Source organism: Culicoides brevitarsis, chromosome 2 (genome assembly GCF_036172545.1).
Source record: "Culicoides brevitarsis isolate CSIRO-B50_1 chromosome 2, AGI_CSIRO_Cbre_v1, whole genome shotgun sequence".
In the NCBI taxonomy this organism is placed as follows: Eukaryota; Metazoa; Arthropoda; class Insecta; order Diptera; family Ceratopogonidae; genus Culicoides; species Culicoides brevitarsis.
In genome coordinates this window covers 16895567-16920679 of record NC_087086.1, presented here as the reverse complement: position 1 = coordinate 16920679, position 25113 = coordinate 16895567, and the positions used below count along the sequence as shown (strand labels likewise).

The 25113-nt window shown below is 36.6% G+C and overlaps 5 protein-coding genes across 6 annotated transcripts; 3 read left to right on the top strand and 2 right to left on the bottom strand.

Moving 5' to 3' along the window:
• Positions 1–5: 5 nt before the first annotated feature.
• On the top strand, positions 6–1616 carry LOC134832665 (mitochondrial import inner membrane translocase subunit Tim21). Its single transcript, XM_063846771.1, has 3 exons — positions 6–204; positions 858–1330; positions 1392–1616. The coding sequence occupies exons 2-3, from the start codon at positions 859–861 to the stop codon at positions 1565–1567; spliced, it is 648 nt and encodes a 215-aa protein (XP_063702841.1). The 5' UTR covers positions 6–204; position 858; the 3' UTR covers positions 1568–1616.
• LOC134828612 (transmembrane protein 231) lies at positions 1609–2638 on the bottom strand. The gene is made up of 2 exons (XM_063841594.1): positions 2324–2638; positions 1609–2272 (listed from the first exon to the last, which is right to left on the bottom strand). Exons 1-2 carry the CDS (start codon positions 2636–2638, stop codon positions 1637–1639), a joined length of 951 nt encoding a protein of 316 aa, XP_063697664.1. The 3' UTR covers positions 1609–1636.
• A 927-nt stretch (positions 2639–3565) lies between these two features.
• On the top strand, positions 3566–5218 carry LOC134830132 (homogentisate 1,2-dioxygenase). 2 transcript variants are annotated; one of them, XM_063843515.1, is made up of 3 exons: positions 3566–3705; positions 3759–4598; positions 4677–5218. In XM_063843515.1, the coding sequence occupies exons 1-3, from the start codon at positions 3691–3693 to the stop codon at positions 5106–5108; spliced, it is 1287 nt and encodes a 428-aa protein (XP_063699585.1). In that variant the 5' UTR covers positions 3566–3690; the 3' UTR covers positions 5109–5218. The 2 variants fall into 2 exon arrangements, with proteins under 2 accessions (XP_063699585.1, XP_063699584.1); XM_063843514.1 differs by having other exon boundaries at positions 3759–4616.
• Positions 5219–7866: 2648 nt separating this feature from the next.
• Positions 7867–19993, top strand: LOC134828611 (mucin-17-like). Its single transcript, XM_063841593.1, has 16 exons — positions 7867–7875; positions 7933–8020; positions 8073–8593; positions 8661–9218; positions 9265–9534; positions 9593–10564; positions 10642–11055; positions 11269–12115; positions 13394–13506; positions 14041–14128; positions 14190–14404; positions 14767–15095; positions 15330–18119; positions 18224–19350; positions 19492–19514; positions 19589–19993. The coding sequence occupies exons 1-16, from the start codon at positions 7867–7869 to the stop codon at positions 19991–19993; spliced, it is 8769 nt and encodes a 2922-aa protein (XP_063697663.1).
• Positions 19994–20035: 42 nt separating this feature from the next.
• On the bottom strand, positions 20036–21935 carry LOC134831218 (venom carboxylesterase-6-like). Its single transcript, XM_063844892.1, has 4 exons — positions 21726–21935; positions 20657–21667; positions 20327–20601; positions 20036–20262 (listed from the first exon to the last, which is right to left on the bottom strand). The coding sequence occupies exons 1-4, from the start codon at positions 21930–21932 to the stop codon at positions 20106–20108; spliced, it is 1650 nt and encodes a 549-aa protein (XP_063700962.1). The 5' UTR covers positions 21933–21935; the 3' UTR covers positions 20036–20105.
• Between the last annotated feature and the right edge of the window lie 3178 nt (positions 21936–25113).

Here is a 25113-nt window from a genome sequence, read left to right as displayed (position 1 = left end):
AAAATTAATTTTAATATTTTTTCTTATTAAAATTTATGATTTTAAATCAATTTCATGTAAAAATTATACTCAGTCCGGTTAATTTTTTTCCGCCTCTGAAATATACCATCACACAATTCGCATTCCCTTTCAAAATATTGATAAAAATACATTCGGCAGGTCAATTTTTCCCATTTTTCTCCATTGAAATTTTACCAAATTACAGTAAGTACATCGAAATTGGCTTAAATTCTTGTAAAAAACCAAAAAAATCCGTTCAAATAATCATTTAACGATCGCTTAAAAAAATTTTTCGGTTTCGTGGCTTTTTATTTTCTTGCTTCGAAGCAGCTGAATGGAGGAACAAGCACAAGAATGTGTAAATTATTCGTTGCCCGATGCTTTTCTCAAGAGTTTCCACACAGATTTGACGAAATTTCGACAGGATTGCAACGAGGTCTGTGACAAACAGGAATCTTTTATCAAGGATTTGGCGGATATCAAACAAAGTTTGAAAAGTAACGATGTCGAGGGAATTGACACAATGATGCAAGTGATAAGAGTATACAAGGAAAAGTTGAGCGTCTTGCGGAATCGAATGGTCTCGATACACACAAAGAACCGAGCTCTAAAAGATCGCAGCTTGAGACTTCAGCAAGTAGCGGTCGAGAGAAATGCGGATCGGATTGAAAAGCAATTCTACGAGGAGAGTTTGGTGGGAAAACGAAGAAGTTCGGAGAGCAATGATGAGAAGACTGGATAAAATTTGTACTTTTTTAAATTTTCTATGTGAATAAAATTTTGAAAAATGATTTTTTGAACGGTTTTTGTTTGTTTTTTTCCAATTTTCTCCTAATTTTCGTGATTTTTCGTTTTAGAATGACGTCTCAGATCATGCTGCGTCCCTTTTTGTTGCGACATCGCCTGCCATCGACCTTCCAAATGCTCAGCCAGCGTCAATATTGTCGACCTGCACGTGCAATAGCGGAAGCTAAACAGTCCAGCGAGCTATCGGAAGACGTCAGACCTCTCGGAGAAAAGATCAAGGAGAACACAAAGACCGCTAGTTACATGGGAATCATCCTCGCGGGCGTTGGCGTGACTGGAATTATGTTTTATGCCATCTTCCGTGAACTTTTTTCATCACAAAGTCCGAACAATGTGTACTCTGAGGCTCTGGATAAGTGCAAAAATGACACAAGAATCCAAGATGCGCTTGGCGTACCAATCAAAGGATATGGGGAAGAGACGAGACGCGGAAGAAGGAGACATGCCGCACACACAATTTACGAAAAGGATGGCAGGACCTACATGAGGATGCAATTTTATTTACAAGGATGCAGAAATAAAGGTTTGTTAATGTCCGAATTTCAAGAAAAATTAATTTTTTTCATGAATTTTAACTCTTTTAGGCACAGTTTATTTGGAAAAACGCATGAACGACGCCGGAAAATACGAATATCGCTACTTATTTGTGCAAATGAGTTATTATCCGCATGAAACTATCGTACTAGAAGACAACAGAATTAACGATCCTCAGCCACTGGCACAACAGAGCAAAGAATTTTCCTTCCCCACACTCAGTTAAATGTCACCAAGTGATGCAATGCAAATAAAACTTCATAGCCTTCGTGTAATTTTTAGTGAAAATCTCATTTTATCTCAATTTTTTCCATGGAACAACTTCCCAAGCAGCTAAATATTGGTTTCGGAACAAGTAATCCTTGATTTTTTCACCGCAAATGTAGAAAATGACAAAAACCGCTAAATATTGGATCCAAATTCGATTAACTATTTGCCATAATGTGTAATGGTAACGCAACATAATCTCTTCAACATCAACAGTTAAGTCCATTGTGAACGATTCTGTTCGGGATTTGGTGACTTTTGACGTTTCCTCTTGAAATTTCAGGTAAACAGGATTCAAAAAGAGCTTCTCCATGATGGCTTCATTTGAAAATTCATGAGTTTGTGTGGCATTATCGATGATCAAGTTGTAGAAAAAGTGTGTTTTGATGCCTCGAAGGAAGTAAGGACACGTAAGCGCTCGTTGTTGTTTCGCTAATAAAGCTCCTTTGACGCTCATTTTGCTTCCGTGGATAGATTTTTCAGCAAATTCTTTGTCAATTGCGATCACTGTTGGCAATTTGAACTTGCATTGAGCTTCAACGAACGAATCAAGGAATATCAATAATTGAAAAGACGTCACTTTGTACGTGGGAATCAAGTCAAAACTGAAACTAAACTTCATTTCGTCGACTTTTTGATCGTGGTTCTTGTCAAATTCCAAAAACTAAAAGAAAATTTGATGAATTTCTGTTAAAAGGTGAGAAATAGAACTTACCGTCACTCCATTGCACTCCTGATATGGCTCCGTTAAGGCATTGTATGAAGCAAAACTGCTGCAAGTCACTAATTTCTCGTCAATTTCATTCCCCAAAGTAGCTCTGAAGATGTATTTATAGCTGAATTTTGTGTTTGGTTGTTCATGTAACAGCAATTCTTCCTTCCACGTGTCTCGGTATAAGGAATGAATCACAACAAAAGGCAGGACAACGACTAATATCGCTCCTAAAAGAACAAATAACGTCGCAATTGAGCAAAGTTGATGTTTGTAAGCGATATTTAAGGGATTTCTATGGACCGTAAAGAGCTTCATTTTTGTTTTGTGTGGAAAATTTGTCAGAAATTCATGTTTATTTAAAAAATTTTGCCATGGTAACGGATTTAAAAGCAACAAATCAAGTGACTTGCACAAGAATTGTGATGAGGAGTAAGGAAATGTGAAATTTTCTCTTCAAATAACGGACAAGATTTTTCGTTACCGGCTAATTTTTGGTAAGAAAATTATTTTTTCAATAGAAATGTTAGCGTATTTTCATAATTTTTCATTTTTTAGCATTCAGTTTGAAATTTGGAAGCTTTGCTTGTGTATATGAACGATAAAAATTACAAAATTTTTGAGTAAATAATTTTAGAGATAAACGTTTTAAACAAAATTTGAAGTCAAAAGTTCACATTCTTATCAAAGAGATATCAGCAAAAGTAAATATTTTTGTGTTTTTTATGAGTTAAAGAGATTATCAACAAAAAATTTCGCAAATCTTGACGTTATAAGACCAAATTTTAAAGACTTTTGATCGCAATTATTCATTATTTTCATCAAAAATGAGCTATAGAAGTCGTTTCGGTAAGCATTTGTTTTAGTTTTTCTATAAAATTAATTAATTTTTAACATTTTTTATTAAAAAATTAAAATTTAAGTGACAGACAGACACAAAAAACCACCTTGGAGCACATTTCCTTTCAAAAATCTTTCGGTTCAGTCATAAAATTTCATAATAATTAACAAAATCATATCACTCACGTCTTCATTCACACAAAAATAATCAACAACTAACACACATTTCGTATAAAAATGCATTTTAACGACGTATTTAGCATAATCTCGTCTCTCATTTATTTATCGCTTAGTGATAAGTCGAGCCTCCTTGTGTGTTGTTGTTGTTATTGTCGAGAAAACCGGTAAAAATTTTGTATATTAATTAGTTGGAGACATTAAAACTCGTTTATTTATTTATTTACTATGTCGTTTTGTCTAGAAACTTTGATGTTAATAGAATTTTGTTGTTAAAAACGGAGTTAGTTTACCTTCAGACGTTAACTCATTAGGATCAACAAATTTTTCTCTCTCACAACGACGCAGATACCATGCAGAGTTATAAGGTAATTTTGTTCATTTTCAAAAAAATATTTTTTTTAATCAAAAATTTTCGTAGTATCAATCCGGATTTGGCTCATATTTCTCGTCGGAAGACCCGAGATGTCCTGATGCCTTGCCAAAAGGTCAAAATTCGCCACAAAAATGCGCTTATGGATTGTATGCCGAACAATTATCGGGAACGGCTTTTACGGCGCCACGTCACGACAATTGCTTGACTTGGTTCTATCGCATTCGTCCCAGTGTTGTGCATTCGCCGTTCACGCGATTCGAAAAGACCAAACATTTGGCGCGTCATTACGACGAACAGTTCCCAAACCCGAACCAGCTGCGATGGAAGCCTTTTGACATGCCAACCGTTGGAAAAGTTGACTTTGTCGAGGGATTGCACACGGTTGCCGGCGCCGGAGATCCGAAATCGCGACATGGCATTGCGATTCACGTCTTTTTGTGTAACGCCTCGATGGAAAATCGCGCGTTCTACAACAGTGACGGTGATTTCTTGATTGTGCCGCAACATGGAGTGCTCGATATTACGACGGAATTCGGTAAAATGAGCGTAAAACCGAACGAAATTTGTGTCATTCAACAAGGAATGCGATTTTCCGTCAATGTAACGGGCCCAACACGCGGTTACATCTTGGAAGTGTTCGATAATCACTTTAAATTGCCCGATTTGGGTCCCATTGGAGCCAATGGATTAGCAAATAAGCGAGATTTTTTGACGCCCGTTGCATGGTTTGAAGACAAAGAAGTCGCGCGGTATGAAATTGTGTCGAAATATCAAAATGCCTTGTTTGTTGCCACGCAAAAGCACTCGCCGTTCGATGTTGTTGCCTGGCACGGCAACTTTGTGCCCTACAAATACGACTTGGCTAACTTTATGGTCATCAATTCTGTCAGTTTTGATCATTGCGTAAGTTTTTTCGTCCTCCAATCTCTGAGAAAAGAAAATTTTCATGATTTTCTTCTATAGGATCCCAGTATCTTCACCGTTCTCACCTGCCCGAGCTTGAAGCCCGGCACAGCAATTGCGGATTTTGTTATTTTTCCGCCACGTTGGTCCGTGCAAGAACACACTTTCCGTCCCCCGTACTACCATCGCAACTGCATGAGTGAGTTCATGGGTCTCATTTACGGCACCTACGAAGCCAAAGAAGGAGGTTTTCAGGCTGGCGGTGGCTCTTTGCATTCCATGATGACGCCGCATGGTCCCGATAAGCAATGTTTCGAGGGCGCTTCGAATGCTGTTTTGGCGCCGCAACGCGTTGCCGATGGCACACAAGCTTTCATGTTCGAATCGTCGCTCAGTATGGCAGTTACCAAATGGGGAGAAGAAACGTGCCAGAAATTAGACGCCAAATACTACGAATGTTGGCAAGGATTGGAAAAACATTTCAAAATGTGAACGTTTTTTTTTAACAAAATAAACAAATTCGGTGGCGGGCGAAATCGAAATAAAAAAAATGTCCTTTGGGACGTCGTATTTTTTAATTGCCAGTTACTGTTTTGCTTTTTTCGGTATCTTTACGGAATATTAAATGTACTTTCGAGGAGTAATTAGCATTGAATAATTGCTAATTAATGTTAATTAATGCCCTCTTGACGTTCTTTTTAAAATTAATTCATTTTCACGCAGCTCCTTCGCAGCATGTTGATAGAAAAAGAAAAGCAGTTTCGGTTGTTAATTTTTATTTTTGGTCATGGAGTGGCAAAAAAATTAAAGAAAAGAGCTAATTTCCATTTTTTTCGTATGTTTGAATGGAATTTACTTTTAAATTTAATGTTAATTGCCTACTTTTTGGTGTTTTTGTTGTTTGCAATGAGTTTCGCATCGTTAGAAATGAAGAAATTAACAAAAAATGGAAGAAATTAATATTTTTGTTTTGTTAAAGCAACATGAGACTTTGCAAGTTCATTAACTTTGTCTGACTTTGATTAAGTTTAAAGCTCTGTTCTTTGTTTTTGAGTGATTTTCTTAATTTTTAACTATGAAAATTTTACAATTTTTATTTTATTTTTTTGTGTTATTTAAATATTTTTCTACTTTTGGAAGCAAAAATATTAAAGAAAAAATTCATCAAATTGTCAAACGTGTAATAATTTAAAATCGAAATAATCGAAAAAAAATAAAATAAAATAAAATTTTAATTAAAATTTTTTAAATCTATGCCCCATTTTAAAACAAAATCCAATGGGGCAAAATAAAAAAAAAATAAAATTTCATCAAATTGACCGTTTTTTGGTCTTTTTTCATATTTTTTCAAAAAATATTCTAAAATTTTTTTAAAAACAATGTTTATATTGAAAATAGTATATTAAGATGAATTTTCTTCTTTAAATTTTTTTTTCAAAAAAAATTACTTTTCAAAATTATTTTGAATTTTTTATGAATTTTTTTTAAAAATTTAAAATTAAATACTAAAATTAATTTCAAATTATCAAATAAGTTTGCAACTAAAATAAAAATAAAATCAAATAAAATTATTGATTAGAAATTGTTAAAATTTTAATATTTTTTTAAATATATTTGTCCTAATAATTTTTAAATTTGAACTCCCATTTTTTTCAATGATTTCAAAATTTTGTCGCCAAAAGTGAGAAAAATGATCAAATGACACGAAAAAATTAATTTTATGCAACGTTTATTTTTTTCCAAAAATATTTAATTTATTTTTCATCAAAGTTTTAAAAAAATGCCCAAAAAAATGTGTATCAAAAGTGAAAAAAATCGTAAAAGTTTTTGATCTAAGATGAAAATCAAAAAAAGAAAAAAAAAAATCGCAAGATCAACAACCGCCATCGCAAATCACTGTCGCTGCATGCAAGTATTGATGATAAGAAGCTTATGTTTATTTTTCGTGACAAACATTCGGATTGCCGCTATAATTGAAGTTTTTTGTGTTCACGTATTTTCTTGTTTGTATTTTGTCTAATGTGTCACAACATTTCACCCTTTACAAGTAAACATTGACATTTTTTATTTGTTCCTTCTCCAAAACAAACTTTTTTCGTATGCCATAAAGGTGTGTTGTCAAACGGTGCTTAAGACAATACATTGACAAACAAATATGCGAAAAAACACACGTAAAGTAGAAATATTTGACGCGTGCTTTTTTCGTTCAGAAATGGGAATCTCTCACATTGCAGGTCTCTTTGGTTTACATCCTTCTTTGTGTGTGCGAGACAGTTGAACAAAAAAAAAGAAGGTACATTAGAATTTATATGCGAAACGGTGAAGCGTACCGTGTAATTGAAGATTTTTCTTCCAATTGACAATCTTTCTCGTATTTACACTAGAAAATTATTCGCAAAAAAAAAATAAAGAATTCGTTGTTATTGTGATGTAATTTAAATGTTTGAATGGCGATGGAAGTGGAAAACAGTAAAAATTTCATGAAATATTTTTTCTTTAAGATTTTTTTGTGAATCATCCTGATTTTTATTTTTTTTTTTAATTATTTTTGTAAAAAATTCCTAAAACATTTGTTCTAGAATTAATTGTGACAATAAAAATTATGTCATAAAAATGCCCAAAAGAGAGTTACGCATTTGTGTTTTGGTTTTTTTAACACATAACTTTTGTGTTAATATGTGCATTTTTTGTAAATACTTGCACTGTATAAATATCTGGTGAACTTGAAATGCAAGTCTTAGTTTTAAACTCTTTAATGGTGATATTAGTGCTACAACAACGGTCAAGCAAATATATTAGTTTACAGTGAAAGTGCAGACTTGAAGTCCAGCGATGAAAAAAGTGATAATTCTAATAGGATTCATAACTATTGTGAAAAATGTTCATGGATATAATCGAGTTTTAAATGGAAGCCCATATTTAGTGCCACATAATAAATCATATACTTCTTTGACAAAACCTTATAATGTAAGAAAAGTGAAAAAAATGATTTTTTTAATGAAAAACAATTTTTAGATAAAAAAAAAATAATTTTTAATAAAATAAATTAAAATAATCCAATTTAGGGTCGTTTATGTAACGAAGGATATCAATATGATGCTCCACATAAGGCTTGTAAATCAGTAAGTTTTAATTTTTTCACATTTTTTTTTAGTGAAAATTTTTTTTTTAGTTGTGCACTTCAGCGGTTTACGATTCAAGTGATCGAACATGCCATCCTTGTCAATTGAAAAATTCTTTCATTGTGAAAATGGACCCTGTAAGTTTTAGTCTCTTACATTATTTTATTTTTTTTTTAATTTTTTTTTGTGTTTAGTCATCGCCAGCTGCCACGTTTTATTTAGCGCCTGTCAAAGGAACGAATAATATGTTTTATTGTTATGGAAATTCTGGAAAATTTACGGGTATTATTAAATAAATTTATTGAGGATATGTATTGAAATGTGCCTTTTATAGTACAATGTAACCATGGACATCAGTACGATGATCACCTAAAAGCCTGTGTTCCTTATTGGTATTACAATTACAAGAACTTTCAAAATGAGATTGGAGTTTCTCACACGCCGTTATGCCTAAAAGAAGGAACTTTTCCATTACCTCAGCCGAATGAAGATTGTCGTCATTTCTACACTTGCAAGAAGAATGTTCAAAACCCAAAAATTTGGGATCAAACAATTTATCAGTGTGCTGGCGAACGACGATTTAATCCTGTAACGAAATGTTGCTCGTATCTCAGTCAGTGTTTGTATGGCTTTGACGAATTTGATTATGACATTAAATGTCCCGACAGTGGAGTTTATAGACATCCATATGATTGCTCAACTTACTACTACTGTACGTTCGATGCTTTCAAAGGATGTTTTGTTGCTCGAAGATATTCGTGTTACGGTGATACAGTTTTTGATGTTTGTACTCGTGGATGCAAACAGATAACGAATATTGCTGAATGCAAATATCTTCCATTAGATTTCCAAAAAGTAAGTTTAAATTTGTAAAATCTAAATTTTATACTTATCGTTGTATTTACTTTCACTTTTGTTAAAGAATTTGTATTGTGGAAACAATTTGAAGGAATATTGTGGTTTTTGTCCGTCATCAACTGTTTCATCTACCACTGGAAGCACTGAGTCAACAACAGAGAGTTCGACAAAATATTCAACTGAAAGCACATCTCCAGAAACATCCACTACTGAACCAACGACAGTTGAAACTTCTACAGAGACGACGACATCTGAAGTTACAACTACTGAACCAACTACAGTTGAAACTTCTACTGAAACGACGACATCTGAAGTTACAACTACTGAGCTATCGACAGTTGAAACTTCTACTGAAACGACGACATCTGAAGTTACAACCACTGAACCAACGACAGTTGAAACTTCTACAGAGACGACGACATCTGAAGTCACAACCACTGAACCAACGACAGTTGAAACTTCTACAGAGACGACGACATCTGAAGTTACAACTACTGAACCAACGACAGTTGAAACTTCTACTGAAACGACGACATCTGAAGTTACAACCACTGAACCAACTACAGTTGAAACTTCTACTGAAACGACGACATCTGAAGTTACAACCACTGAACCAACGACAGTTGAAAGTTGAAACTTCTACGACAGAAACGACGACACATCTGAAGTTACAACCAACGACTGAAACTTCTACTGAAACGACGACAACGACAGTTGAAACTTCTACTGAAACGACGACATCTGAAGTTACAACCACTGAACCAACGACAGTTGAAACTTCTACTGAAACGACGACATCTGAAGTTACAACCACTGAACCAACTACAGTTGAAACTTCTACAGAGACGACATCTGAAGTCACAACCACTGAACCAACGACAGTTGAAACTTCTACTGAAACGACGACATCTGAAGTTACAACTACTGAACCAACGACAGTTGAAACTTCTACAGAGACGACGACATCTGAAGTTACAACCACTGAACCAACGACAGTTGACTGAACCAACGACAGTTGAAACTTCTACAGAGACGACGACATCTGAAGTTACAACCACTGAACCAACGACAGTTGAAACTTCTACTGAAACGACGACATCTGAAGTTACAACCACTGAACCAACGACAGTTGAAACTTCTACAGAGACGACGACATCTGAGGTTACAACCACTGAACCAACGACAGTTGAAACTTCTACAGAGACGACGACATCTGAACCAACTACAGTTGAAACTTCTACAGAGACGACGACATCTGAGGTTACAACCACTGAACCAACTACAGTTGAAACTTCTACAGAGACGACGACATCTGAGGTTACAACCACTGAACCAACGACAGTTGAAACTTCTACAGAGACGACGACATCTGAGGTTACAACCACTGAACCAACTACAGTTGAAACTTCTACAGAGACGACGACATCTGAAGTTACAACTACTGAACCAACGACAGTTGAAACTTCTACAGAGACGACGACATCTGAAGTTACAACTACTGAACCAACGACAGTTGAAACTTCTACAGAGACGACGACATCTGAGGTTACAACCACTGAACCAACTACAGTTGAAACTTCTACAGAGACGACGACATCTGAGGTTACAACCACTGAACCAACGACAGTTGAAACTTCTACAGAGACGACGACATCTCAAATTACAACCACTGAACCAACTACAGTTGAAACTTCTACTGAAACGACGACATCTGAAGTTACAACCACTGAACCAACTACAGTTGAAACTTCTACAGAGACGACGACATCTGAGGTTACAACCACTGAACCAACGACAGTTGAAACTTCTACAGAGACGACGACATCTGAAATTACAACCACTGAACTAACGACAGTTGAAACTTCTACAGAGACGACGACATCTGAAATTACAACCACTGAACCAACTACAGTTGAAACTTCTACAGAGACGACGACATCTGAAGTTACAACCACTGAACCAACGACAGTTGAAACTTCTACAGAACGACGACATCTGAAAAACTTACAACCACTGAACCAACGACAGTTGAAACTTCTACAGAGACGACGACATCTGAAGTTACAACCACTGAACCAACGACAGTTGAAACTTCTACAGAGACGACGACATCTGAAGTTACAACCACTGAACCAACTACAGTTGAAACTTCTACAGAGACGACGACATCTGAAGTTACAACCACTGAACCAACGACAGTTGAAACTTCTACAGAGACGACGACATCTGAGGTTACAACCACTGAACCAACGACAGTTGAAACTTCTACAGAGACGACGACATCTGAAGTTACAACTACAGTGCCAACGACAGTTGAAACTTCTACAGAGACGACGACATCTGAGGTTACAACCACTGAACCAACTACAGTTGAAACTTCTACAGAGACGACGACATCTGAGGTTACAACCACTGAACCAACGACAGTTGAAACTTCTACAGAGACGACGACATCTGAAGTTACAACTACTTAACCAACTACTTTTGAAACTTCTACTGAAACGACGACATCTTAAGTTACAACCACTGAACCAACGACAGTTGAAACTTCTACTGAAACGACGACATCTGAAGTTACAACCACTGAACCAACTACAGTTGAAACTTCTACTGAAACGACGACATCTGAAGTTACAACTACTGAACCAACGACAGTTGAAACTTCTACAGAGACGACGACATCTGAGGTTACAACCACTGAACCAACTACAGTTGAAACTTCTACAGAGACGACGACATCTGAGGTTACAACCACTGAACCAACGACAGTTGAAACTTCTACAGAGACGACGACATCTCAAATTACAACCACTGAACCAACTACAGTTGAAACTTCTACAGAGACGACGACATCTGAGGTTACAACCACTGAACCAACGACAGTTGAAACTTCTACAGAGACGACGACATCTCAAATTACAACTACTGAGCTAACGACAGTTGAAACTTCTACTGAAACGACGACATCTGAAGTTACAACCACTGAACCAACTACAGTTGAAACTTCCACTGAAACGACGACATCTGAAGTTACAACCACTGAACCAACTACAGTTGAAACTTCTACTGAAACGACGACATCTGAAGTTACAACCACTGAACCAACGACAGTTGAAACTTCTACAGAGACGACGACATCTCAAATTACAACTACAGGGTCAACAACTTTAGAAACAACAGTTCCAGGAATGACAACTGATCCAAATTTATCGAGTTCGTCAGTTAAATCAGATTGCGAAGAGGAAGAACTAAATCTTGGCGATGGGTTGTGGTATGAACCGAATGTTTGTATGAACAGTTCATCAATCATAAATGGTACTTTAATCGATGAAAATATCAGAAATACTACAAATACAGAGGCCAGTATGCATTGTTATGCAAATTTACGAAATGTAAATGAATTTACTTGTCGAACTCAGAACTTTTCTGAAGCAGTATCAATTACAAGAACAGCTGATTCCGCAGCAGTTAAGAAACAAATTGTTTTAATAACAGTAGAAGTTGAGCTACCCGATCCTGGTGAATCGGTGTATTTAAAAATCACAAATAGAAATGTAACAACCGTACCTTAAAATGTTTTTATTCAATAAGTTTTAAAGACTGTTGTACAATAAAAAATGACAATTTTTAAATTATTATTTTTTTATTTTTACAAATCAATATGAAAGTGTGAAATTAGTAAGAAAAAGAAAATAATGAAAATAATAAATTCTGTTTTCTAAAGCAACATTTTCTTCAAAAGTATTCAATAAACGCAATTTTATAAAATAAATGCTACAAGAAATTTTCTTAATTTTTTATATCTGTTTTTCTGCTTCAAAATATTCTCATTGCCTTGTTACACTACACAAAACTTAGAACCATCAACGAGTAGATGCATATTGATGGTAAACTTTTCAAAAATTTTGGCCCAAATATTTTTATTATTGCCTGACAATATATTGAAATTTATCTCAAAATTTTTCCAAATTATTTTATGTTTTTGTTATTGTGTTGTTTATTCTGTGTCATATCTTAAAAAGTTAATTTGATCAAAAAAAAGAAAAATCTTAAAATTCTTATAAAAGTCTTATTTTCATTTTAAATTTGGATCAATTGTGAGATTCATCCTATTCTCAACAGAAAATTTCCCAAAGCCATCTCATAGATTAGATGAAAAAAATTTCTGCACAAAGTTTTTATTGGCATTTTTTATGGTTGAGAAAGGATAAATATTTTAAAAATCATCTTTTACATTTCAAAATGTAAAAAAAAAAATTGTTAAAAACTTTAAATCGTTTTTTAAAGTTTTTTTTAATTTGCTTAAAAGTGAAATTTTGTGATTTATCCTTAGTCCTTCAATTTATTTATTACATTCTGTTGCATTACAATTAATAAATTTATTTTGCAAATCTGTTGATACTAGTTTTTAAATATGGAGCTGCAGATAAAATTTAGCTTTGAAACAATAAGGATTTGTTGTAATACGTTATACATTTTTAAACGTAGTCCTGTTTGAAAAAACAAGAGTTAGTCACAAACTTATGCCGTAATTTGATATAAAGGTGGTCTATAAAAAACTACAGACACCAAAGTTATGCGTTTTTCTTTTGTTTATTGTTTTTTGTCCGTTACGTGCTTGTGTGATAACGTGCATTTTTTATAAACATATCAGACGTATAAAAAGAAGCTCTAATCAGACATTACTCTTAGTTTAAGTTTAGGATCGACGGTATTCATCTTCTTGTTTGAGCTCTTAGTGAAAAATATAAAAGTTAATAAGTCAGAAAATGACTAAAATATTTATAATATTAATAGGATTTGTTAATATTCTAACAAGTATAAATGCATATCATCAGCTAATTCCTGCTGCTGCGTACCAATCACAACCATTTGGTGCTTACACGCATTTTAATAGAAAACAACTCGATGTAAGTATATGTGAAATAAACATATATTCTGTCCATACAGATCTTTAAAAAATTATTATTTTTATAAGGATTTAAATTCAAATTTTTATAAAAGTACCTCAAAGTTATGAAAAAAAATATAAAGAACAAAAATAACACGTTCATATTAAAAATAGTTTAAATTACGTGTTTCATGATGCAAAATTTTAACTTTAATTCACACATTTATTTAATTTTACATCACATTTACACATTTATTTAAACAAAAACTTTGTTGCACAATGATGTTTAGGGTCATTCTTGTGGAGATGGATTTGATTATTATCCTCCTTTTAAAGCCTGTAAATCGGTGAGTTGTCTATTCGAAACAAATTGACTTTGTATAGACATGTAACAAGTAATATTTTAGTTATGTACATCTGCTGTTTATGATACAATTGATCGAAGTTGTCACCCATGCCAACTAAAAAATTCATATATTGTACAAATGGATCCAGTAAGTTGTATTCTTTAGGATGTGTTTGATTTCTAATTTAAATTTGTGCATTTTTTCAGACATCATCATCTGACATATTCTTTTTAGCTCCTGTTCCTGGAACAAATGACATGTTCTACTGCTATGGAAATACTGGAAAATACACAGGTTAAATACATGTTAAAGAATATTTTTAAGTGAGAAGATTTTAATGAAAATTTTGTTTTAGTGCAATGTAATATGGGATATCAATACGATGATAAACAAAAAGCTTGTGTCGCAGATTGGTTATACAAATACAAGAACTTTCAACAGGAGCTTGGAGTATCTCATACACCGTTATGCGTTAGTGAAGGTACTTTTCCATTGGCACAGCTAAACGAAGATTGTCGTCATTTTTACACTTGTAAGAAGAATCTTTATGACCCGAAAATCTGGGATCAGGTTGTTTATCAGTGTGCTGGTGAACGACGATTCAATCCAGCAACAAAACAATGTTCATACTTGAGTCAATGCTCATATGACTCAAATTATTTTGATTATGATATCCAATGTCCTGATAGCGGAGTGTATAGACATCCATATGATTGTTCAACATTTTACTACTGTACATTTGACGCATTTAAAGGATGTTTTGTTGCTAAAAAATATTCATGTTATGGTGACACAGTTTACGATGTTTGTAGTCGTGGATGCAAAGCCATTACCAACATTACAGAGTGCACTTACCTTCCATTAGGATTCCAAAAAGTAAACATAAAATTTCTAAACAAAAAGAATTATAAAACATTATTTTTTTGAAACAGGATTTATATTTCGGAAACAATTTAAGAGAATATTGTGGTTCGTTTACTTCAACTACTTCTTCAACGACGCCAGAGACGACAACTCCTGAAACTACAACGCCAGAATCAACAACTACTTCTTCAACGACGCCAGAGACGACAACTCCTGAATCAACAACTACTTCTTCAACGACGCCAGAGACGACAACTCCTGAATCAACAACTACAACGCCAGAATCAACAACTACTTCTTCAACGACGCCAGAGACGACAACTCCTGAATCAACAACTACTTCTTCAACGACGCCAGAGACGACAACTCCTGAATCAACAACTACTTCTTCAACGACGCCAGAGACAACAACTCCCGAAACTACAACTCCTACAACTCCCGAAACTACAACTCCCGAAACTACAACTACTACAACTCCCGAAACTACAACTCCTACAACTCCCGAAACTACAACTCCTACAACTCCCGAAACTACAACTCCTACAACTCCCGAAACTACAACTCCTACAACTCCCGAAACTACAACTCCTACAACTCCCGAAACTACAACTCCTACAACTCCCGAAACAACAACTCCTGAAACTACAACTCCTACAACTCCCGAAACTACAACGCCGGAAACGACAACTCCCGAAACTACAACTCCTACAACTCCCGAAACTACAACTCCCGAAACAACAACTCCTACAACTCCCGAAACAACAACGCCGGAAACGACAACTCCCGAAACAACAACTCCTGAAACTACAACTCCTACAACTCCCGAAACTACAACGCCGGAAACGACAACTCCCGAAACAACAACTCCTGAAACTACAACTCCTACAACTCCCGAAACTACAACGCCGGAAACGACAACTCCCGAAACTACAACTCCTACAACTCCCGAAACTACAACTCCTACAACTCCCGAAACTACAACTCCGGAGACAACAACTCCTGAAACAACAACTCCTACAACTCCCGAAACTACAACTCCGGAGACGACAACTCCTGAAACAACAACTCCTACAACTCCTGAAACAACAACTCCCGAAACTACAACTCCTGAAACAACAACTCCCGAAACAACAACTCCCGAAACAACAACTCCCGAAACTACAACTCCTGAAACAACAACTCCTACAACTCCCGAAACTACAACTCCGGAGACGACAACTCCTGAAACAACAACTCCTACAACTCCCGAAACTACAACTCCGGAGACGACAACTCCTGAAACAACAACTCCTACAACTCCCGAAACAACAACTCCTGAAACAACAACTCCTGAAACTACAACGCCGGAGACGACAACTCCTGAAACAACAACTCCTACAACTCCCGAAACTACAACTCCGGAGACGACAACTCCTGAAACAACAACTCCTACAACTCCCGAAACAACAACTCCTGAAACAACAACTCCCGAAACTACAACTCCGGAGACGACAACTCCCGAAACAACAACTCCTGAAACAACAACTCCCGAAACAACAACTCCCGAAACTACAACTCCGGAGACGACAACTCCTGAAACAACAACTCCCGAAACAACAACTCCCGAAACTACAACTCCGGAGACGACAACTCCTGAAACAACAACTCCTACAACTCCCGAAACAACAACTCCTGAAACAACAACTCCCGAAACTACAACTCCGGAGACGACAACTCCTGAAACAACAACTCCTACAACTCCCGAAACTACAACTCCTGAAACAACAACTCCCGAAACTACAACTCCGGAGACGACAACTCCTGAAACAACAACTCCTACAACTCCCGAAACTACAACTCCGGAGACGACAACTCCTGAAACAACAACTCCTACAACTCCCGAAACAACAACTCCCGAAACTACAACGCCGGAGACGACAACTACTGAAACAACAACTCCTACAACTCCCGAAACTACAACGCCGGAGACGACAACTCCTGAAACAACAACTCCTACAACTCCCGAAACTACAACTCCTACAACTCCCGAAACAACAACTCCTGAAACAACAACTCCCGAAACTACAACTCCTGAAACAACAACTCCCGAAACAACAACTCCCGAAACAACAACTCCCGAAACTACAACTCCGGAGACGACAACTCCTGAAACAACAACTCCTACAACTCCCGAAACAACAACTCCTGAAACAACAACTCCCGAAACTACAACTCCCGAAACTACAACTCCCGAAACAACAACTCCCGAAACTACAACTCCCGAAACTACAACTCCGGAGACGACAACTCCTGAAACAACAACTCCTACAACTCCCGAAACTACAACGCCGGAGACGACAACTCCCGAAACAACAACTCCCGAAACAACAACTCCTGAAACAACAACTCCCGAAACTACAACTCCCGAGACGACAACTCCTGAAACAACAACTCCCGAAACTACAACGCCGGAGACGACAACTCCCGAAACTACAACGCCGGAGACGACAACTCCTGAAACAACAACTCCCGAAACTACAACTCCGGAGACGACAACTCCTGAAACAACAACTCCTGAAACAACAACTCCTACAACTCCCGAAACTACAACTCCTGAAACAACAACTCCTACAACTCCCGAAACTACAACTCCGGAGACGACAACTCCCGAAACAACAACTCCCGAAACAACAACTCCCGAAACAACAACTCCCGAAACTACAACTCCTGAAACAACAACTCCTACAACTCCCGAAACTACAACGCCGGAGACGACAACTCCCGAAACAACAACTCCCGAAACAACAACTCCCGAAACAACAACTCCCGAAACAACAACTCCCGAAACAACAACTCCTGAAACAACAACTCCCGAAACTACAACTCCCGAAACAACAACTCCGGAGACGACAACTCCTGAAACAACAACTCCTACAACTCCCGAAACTACAACTCCTGAAACAACAACTCCTACAACTCCCGAAACTACAACTCCGGAGACGACAACTCCCGAAACAACAACTCCCGAAACAACAACTCCCGAAACTACAACTCCGGAGACGACAACTCCTGAAACAACAACTCCTACAACTCCCGAAACTACAACTCCGGAGACGACAACTCCCGAAACAACAACTCCGGAGACGACAACTCCTGAAACAACAACTCCTACAACTCCCGAAACTACAACTCCTGAAACAACAACTCCTACAACTCCCGAAACTACAACTCCTGAAACAACAACTCCTACAACTCCCGAAACTACAACTCCTACAACTCCCGAAACAACAACTCCTGAAACAACAACTCCCGAAACTACAACTCCGGAGACGACAACTCCTGAAACAACAACTCCTACAACTCCCGAAACTACAACGCCGGAGACGACAACTCCCGAAACTACAACTCCGGAGACGACAACTCCTGAAACAACAACTCCTACAACTCCCGAAACTACAACGCCGGAGACGACAACTCCTGAAACAACAACTCCTACAACTCCCGAAACTACAACTCCGGAGACGACAACTGAGACGACAACTCCTAAACAACAACTCCCGAAACTACAACTCCTGAAACAACAACTCCCGAAACTACAACTCCGGAGACGACAACTCCCGAAACAACAACTCCCGAAACTACAACTCCCGAAACTACAACTCCTGAAACAACAACTCCTACAACTCCCGAAACTACAACTCCGGAGACGACAACTCCTGAAACAACAACTCCTACAACTCCCGAAACAACAACTCCCGAAACTACAACTCCGGAGACGACAACTCCCGAAACAACAACTCCCGAAACAACAACTCCCGAAACTACAACTCCGGAGACGACAACTCCTACAACTCCCGAAACTACAACGCCGGAGACGACAACTCCCGAAACTACAACTCCGGAGACGACAACTCCTGAAACAACAACTCCTACAACTCCCGAAACTACAACGCCGGAGACGACAACTCCCGAAACAACAACTCCCGAAACAACAACTCCCGAAACAACAACTCCCGAAACTACAACTCCGGAGACGACAACTCCTGAAACAACAACTCCTACAACTCCCGAAACAACAACTCCTGAAACAACAACTCCTACAACTCCCGAAACTACAACGCCGGAGACGACAACTCCTGAAACAACAACTCCGGAAACAACAACTCCTGAAACAACAACTCCTACAACTCCCGAAACTACAACTCCTGAAACAACAACTCCTACAACTCCCGAAACTACAACGCCGGAGACGACAACTCCTGAAACAACAACTCCCGAAACTACAACTCCCGAAACAACAACTCCGGAGACGACAACTCCTGAAACAACAACTCCTACAACTCCCGAAACTACAACGCCGGAGACGACAACTCCCGAAACAACAACTCCCGAAACTACAACTCCCGAGACGACAACTCCTGAAACAACAACTCCCGAAACAACAACTCCTGAACCAACAACTCCTGGATCTACTTCGACAACCATGTCAGATTTATCTTCTACAGTTGTTTCTGATAATGATAGCGAAAGTTCGCTTGTAAGATCGTCTGTCGATGACGATCCTCTTCTTGCATCTAATCGAAATTCTGTTGTTGACCCGAATGTTGAAAATTCGCATGGTTCTCAACCAGCTGGCTCAAATGACCCACAGACAAACGACCAAAATGACCAAAGTAAGACTATTATTAAGCCAAAATTCCGTAGACACATTTCAAAGATTTTCAATATCTTTAAATACTTTCCATCTAAATTAAAATGCTTCAAATTCTTACACTGCTAATTCCTATCTTTCTTTCTTTCCTGTGCATTTTTAGGCGTTGATCCATCGCATGTCAACGTAAGTTCCAAACGAAAATAATCTTAAAGTACTCTAGAGACTAATTCAACAGATTTATTAACATTTCTGCGTAGTCAATTGTAGATAAAAGCAAAAAAGACGGACAAACAGAAGACTCTGACATAAATGAAAGAAATGGACCAGGATTTTGGTTTGAGCCAGCTTCGAAACCAGTCGATGAAAGTAAGGATAACAGTTTAGCTAAAACGCCAACATCATGTAGCTGTTCTGGAAATGATTGCACGAGCAGTTCCTGTTCTACAAACAAACATTGTTTCGCGAATCTAAAAGAAAAGACGCAACACACTTGCGGATCTCAAAATAAAAAAGAAGCAATTTCAGTAGTTATTAAAGACCGTGCAAACTGTGATGCTGGTGAAAGCGACGACGTTGTGCTCACTGTAAAACTAAAATTGCCTAAATCTGGGAAATCTGTTAATTTAGAAGTTAAAAATGTTAACAATACCGTTTGTTCCTAAAGCTTTAACTTTTGCTCATAGTAATGTAATAATAATAAACTGTTGAATTTTTCCATAACCATGTTAAATCAAGGGGTAATTTATTTGAACTACTATTCTTCAAATTTACTTATTAAGGCTCATAAAATTGGATCGTTTCCCAGAATTTGTGATCACCAAAATTATCATTCGTTTTGATGCTTATATCATCTGGTCCAGCAATTTCAGTGTATTTTACCATATCCTCAGATTCACTAGGGACAAGAGCAAATTTTCCAAGCTTTGGCACACTGAAAAAAATAGTTTTGTTTTTCATATAATTTCAATTCATAAGCAAATTTGTAAAGACTTAACCCCGTATTGGCGTAACTTTCATATAAATCCAAGATGGCGGCTTGCATTCTCAACTCTCCTTCTGGCATTTCATGAGCAGCAGGATCAACACTTACAGCTAACAAAACGTCATCGCCATGCGAGACACCCAATAATTCCGAACGTTTTCCCGCAAAGAGTTCTCCAATGCCAAAACTCAATTTGTACGTGTAATAATACATGTACACTGGCATATATTTGCCTTGAATTTTGACAGCTTCGTCAGCTCCAATGTGGAATAATCGATTAGATGAGATCTAAATACGAAATTGCATAAAATTTTGGGAGAGGTTTGTAACTAAACTGACTTACATCAACGAATCTTTTGTAAGTTTGTTCGTTAATTGGATCGTCACCCATGTAGTGTTTTCGTATCAATTCGCTAACTTCATGCATTTTCTCATCTGGAATTGTACGGTTGTAATGTAGCAAATTTGGAGCTACGAGATCCCAATTTTTATCGATAAATGGAAGGTATTCGGGTTTTCTGATGAATTCCGCTACTGGATACAACCCTTCGTCCTTCGTTTCCGTGATAATCCACGGAACTTTTTGAATGTTTCCGGAATTTAAAATGTTACGCGGATAGTCGGTGATGAAAGGAATCCCATCTTGAGCTGCAGGTTCAGGTACAACCCCGAAAACGTTATACGGATTGTAGAGATACGGTTGAAGTTCTCCAACGAGTCGTGCAATGTCATTAGCAGGCGCTTTTTTCAAACATTCTAAAATTTTCTTTCGATCCTCGTTTTGACATCCGGTTCGTTGTACCACAAAATCGAATTTTTCATCGGTATTATGTTGCATTACCCAACAATCCAAACTTGTTCCGCTATGAGAGATGCCATTGTTGAACAATCCCTTTGACCATTCGCTCATGTAATGCAAATGCACGGAAGCACCTCCAGCTGAAAAGCCCGTAATGGTTATTTTATCTGGATCACCTCCAAATAGTGCGATATTTTCCTTAATGTACTTCAACGCGGTTGCTTGATCTTTCATTCCCATATTGCCCGGTATCAGTGCATCACTGCTTGACAAGTAACCAAATGGTCCCAAGCGATAATTCAAATTCACGTGAATAAGAGCTCTAGTTGTTACGAATTTTGGTCCGTAAATATCGCCTTGTCCGAACATGAAGGCGCCTCCGTGAATATGAACAATAACGGGAATTTTTGTGGCGACACTAATGTTTTTGGGAGTGTAAATGTTCAGGAACAAGCAATCCTCGTCGCCAACGATTCTATCATCTTTGTCCAAGACGAAATGGCTCCATTGTAAGCAACCGTTTCCGATTTTTGAGGCATCACGAACCCCTTTCCACTAAAAATTGGATCCAAAAGTAAAAAAAAAGCCTATGAAAAACGATACAAAAACTTACATTTGACTTAAAAGGTACTGGCGGTTCAAATCGCAAATCTCCAACAGGAGGTTCAGCGTACGGAATTCCTTCAAAAGCTAAATAATGATCTCTTTCCTCCCCTTTTAGTTCTCCATAAGGCGTTTTTACTTGTATTTCCGAAGGTAAAAGACCAAAAGTGTTTGCGACAAAAGTAGCTGCCAGCAGCAAAACCAGCAACTGATCCATTTTTGCATGTAGCTTCGAAGTGAAATATCTAAACTGAACCTTTGACAACTGCAAACAAATATTTATATCAGAAAAACTCGTTTACATGTCATTAATTAGGTTAATTTTTAACACGTAAGTATTGCAATTTTTTTTCATTTTGCCAGAACAAACAGTTTAAAAGTGCAATTTCATTCTTTGGTGAAGTAAATCATAGTCATGCCATTTTTTTAATTTGTTTTTCAAATTATTTCTACTTTTGTGACAAAAGTGTCTCTCTCTTTTTCTATCACAATATTGTAATAACATTTAAGTATTATTATTAGTTCGAGATGGAAAATTTCCTTGTTCACAGGAAATTGAAGTCTCTATTGAGCTTTTTTCCATTTTAAAATGATGATAAATTTGCGAAACGTGTGACATTTAGAGCAATTTTCTTTAAATATATTGTCATGTTTCGAATATTCTAACAATGACAATATTTTTTTTTTCAAACATGGAAAAAAATAAAATAAAAACGAATTAAAGACAGAAGGAAATTGCTCATAAAAAATATAATAAATTGGTTTTTAGATTGGTTTTGCATGCATTTTTGATACATTTATTACCGTCAATTCGCTTGACGCGCCGTGATTGATTTGTCCTGGCAGCAAATTATGATTGAAGGTGTTTTTTAAATGAATAAATGCAATAAGCTGCGCCTTGTAATGTCACAATTAACGTCACCTAATTTGCGTTTTGAGCTTTACAATTATGAAACAAAAAAAAAACTAATTTTCATACAAATTTTTCCATCTCTACGCAAAAAGTTGAGTGACATGCTACAGACAAAAAGTGCAAAAAATGACTTTTTGACCTTTTTGTCTGTGCAATTTTTATTTGCAGGTCCAAACTGATTTGGAACATGAACCAATATAGAAGCTTAGGATACAAAACCAGGCATTGAGGTAATCGAGAGGTCCAAAGATGCGCCAAAAAATAGGTAAGTATATCAACATCATGTCGAACGTCATTAAGAATAAATTTGTTGAAAGAAACCATTAGTATGACTTGAGAAGCCAAAGATTGCTCTTACAGCCAACAACTACAAGAAAGTACCTCGAAAATGCACCCATTCCTCGCTGCATCAGATTCTACAATGATTTCTCAAACCTTGTCGACTTCAAATCGCTTCAGAAAAGAATTGAAATTAAGAATGAATTGAAAAGAATTTAGTATACTAAGACAAGATGAAAATCTACAAAAAAAATTGTGACCCTTCCTCCATTACTATGATTTCTCGTGGTTTTTTTTTCTTGCAAAACAATTAGAACACGTATTCGGATGATTGTAAAAACCAAACAAGTGACCGGTTGATTCTTATAAATTATCCCATAAAACTACTTTGTAGCGACTTTTACAAGATTGCCATTTGTTATTTATGATTTTCTCTCGTTTTTCTGCGCCATGTACGTCGAATTATCATGCGGAGTTGTCTCTCGAACGACGAACGCTTATAAAGTTGTAAATATATTTAAATACAAAATCACAATTAGTCACGAATGTATCGTAATGCGAATAGCATATGTCATAAATTGGGAATACGTGAATAATAAAAGCTCAACGGTAGTTTTGTGCCTTTGTAAAGGTTTTTTTTTGTGGAAGCTGTAGTTGTAGTCGAATAAAACGGTAATCCGTCAAGTATGTTTTTAATTGATTTGCGACGAGCAAACGATGCGACCTCACATGTGGAAATGCTACCTCATCAAAGCAATTTTACGAATGATAAAGTAGTAAACGAGATTTATGAGGACGGAAAATGTAATTTGGTGGCAGTCACAGAAGTTTTTATGTTAATAGATAGTGAACATATGGGGAATGATTTCGGGAACGTGATTTGTTGTTTATTTGAAGGGAAGAGTCTCTCTATTTTCGGATTTTATATTAAAAAGGCATCTGTTTGTCTTTTGTTTATTGAAAAATTTTCTTAAAAACGGGAGCAATTAAACTTTTTTTTTTAAATTGTAGCGAAAATTCGAACTGCAAGCAAGAAAGGTACTCAAATAAAAAAATAATTTTTAAAGAAATTCGAAAATTCTTGACTCTTATTGAGAAAAATTTATTTTTTAAATTTAAATGCATGAAAAGGGGATTAGGTATTCTGTTGATTAAATTTTTTCACAAAAGCCCAAAATTAAAATGCTTATTTTCTTGCATTTTTATGCTCTTTTAGTAAAAAATAGTCCGGAGGTTGTATCTCTTAAGACAACCGAAAAAAGTTCAAGCATTCAAACTTAATCATTTCTTTCTCATTTTTCATCTTCTAAAGTGTGTTAAAGTCCTTTTCAATATCCTCTTGTAAAATTATTAAGCTAAGGCGTGTGCACTTTTGTAGTTATTAGTCACCTAAATAATTGGAAGGGTGTGAAAAAGTCGACAAACAGCGAACGATTACCTACTAAATTTGCGACACGTGCTGAAACTTCCGTTACCATTGTCAAAAAATTCCCGTTAAATTTTTTTTTATTCGAAAGGCGGGCGGCGGCGTCGAGTATTATTACAACGACGAAACAAACGAGCATCAAATAATAGTGCGATGTAAATCCAAACTTAATTGAAACAAGAACCTAATCCTTAAATTTAGTTCCTAATTCCAATGTAATTCCACTTGATTTTATTTTCCGTAAATATCTCCAAATATTTGTTTTGTGACTATCTCTCGTTCTCTCGTGTCTCTCCGGGTTTTTATAATGTTTCAATTGTTAAACCCTTATGTTTGCCGCTTTTTGCCACACACTGCCGCATAAATTGCGATTGTTGTGTTGTGTAAATACATGACGGATCAACACAAATGTTAAAAATGGATTTGATGAAAAATATCGTTATGTCGTCGTTCGTAGAGCAAAGACATTTTTGATTAACTTTATCAATTTTGTTCCCCTTTTTGTCTCGTAGACATCACGTAAAATGGCTCCAAGAAAATTCCAAAATCCCTTTTTAATATGCTGTTGTCGTACGACGTCGAAAAGGCAAGCTATTTGTGTATGTTGGCATCATAATTAAAGTCATAAGTCACTGGAAAACCTCTCATGTGCGTCACATCATCATCATCTTCACTCGTCGTCGTCGTCGTTGTTCGTAGCTCGTGTGACATTCTGCCAAAATCTGTTACAGCAAATACTCATCACAATATTACAGCAGAGATTTTATCTTTATTGTGAAA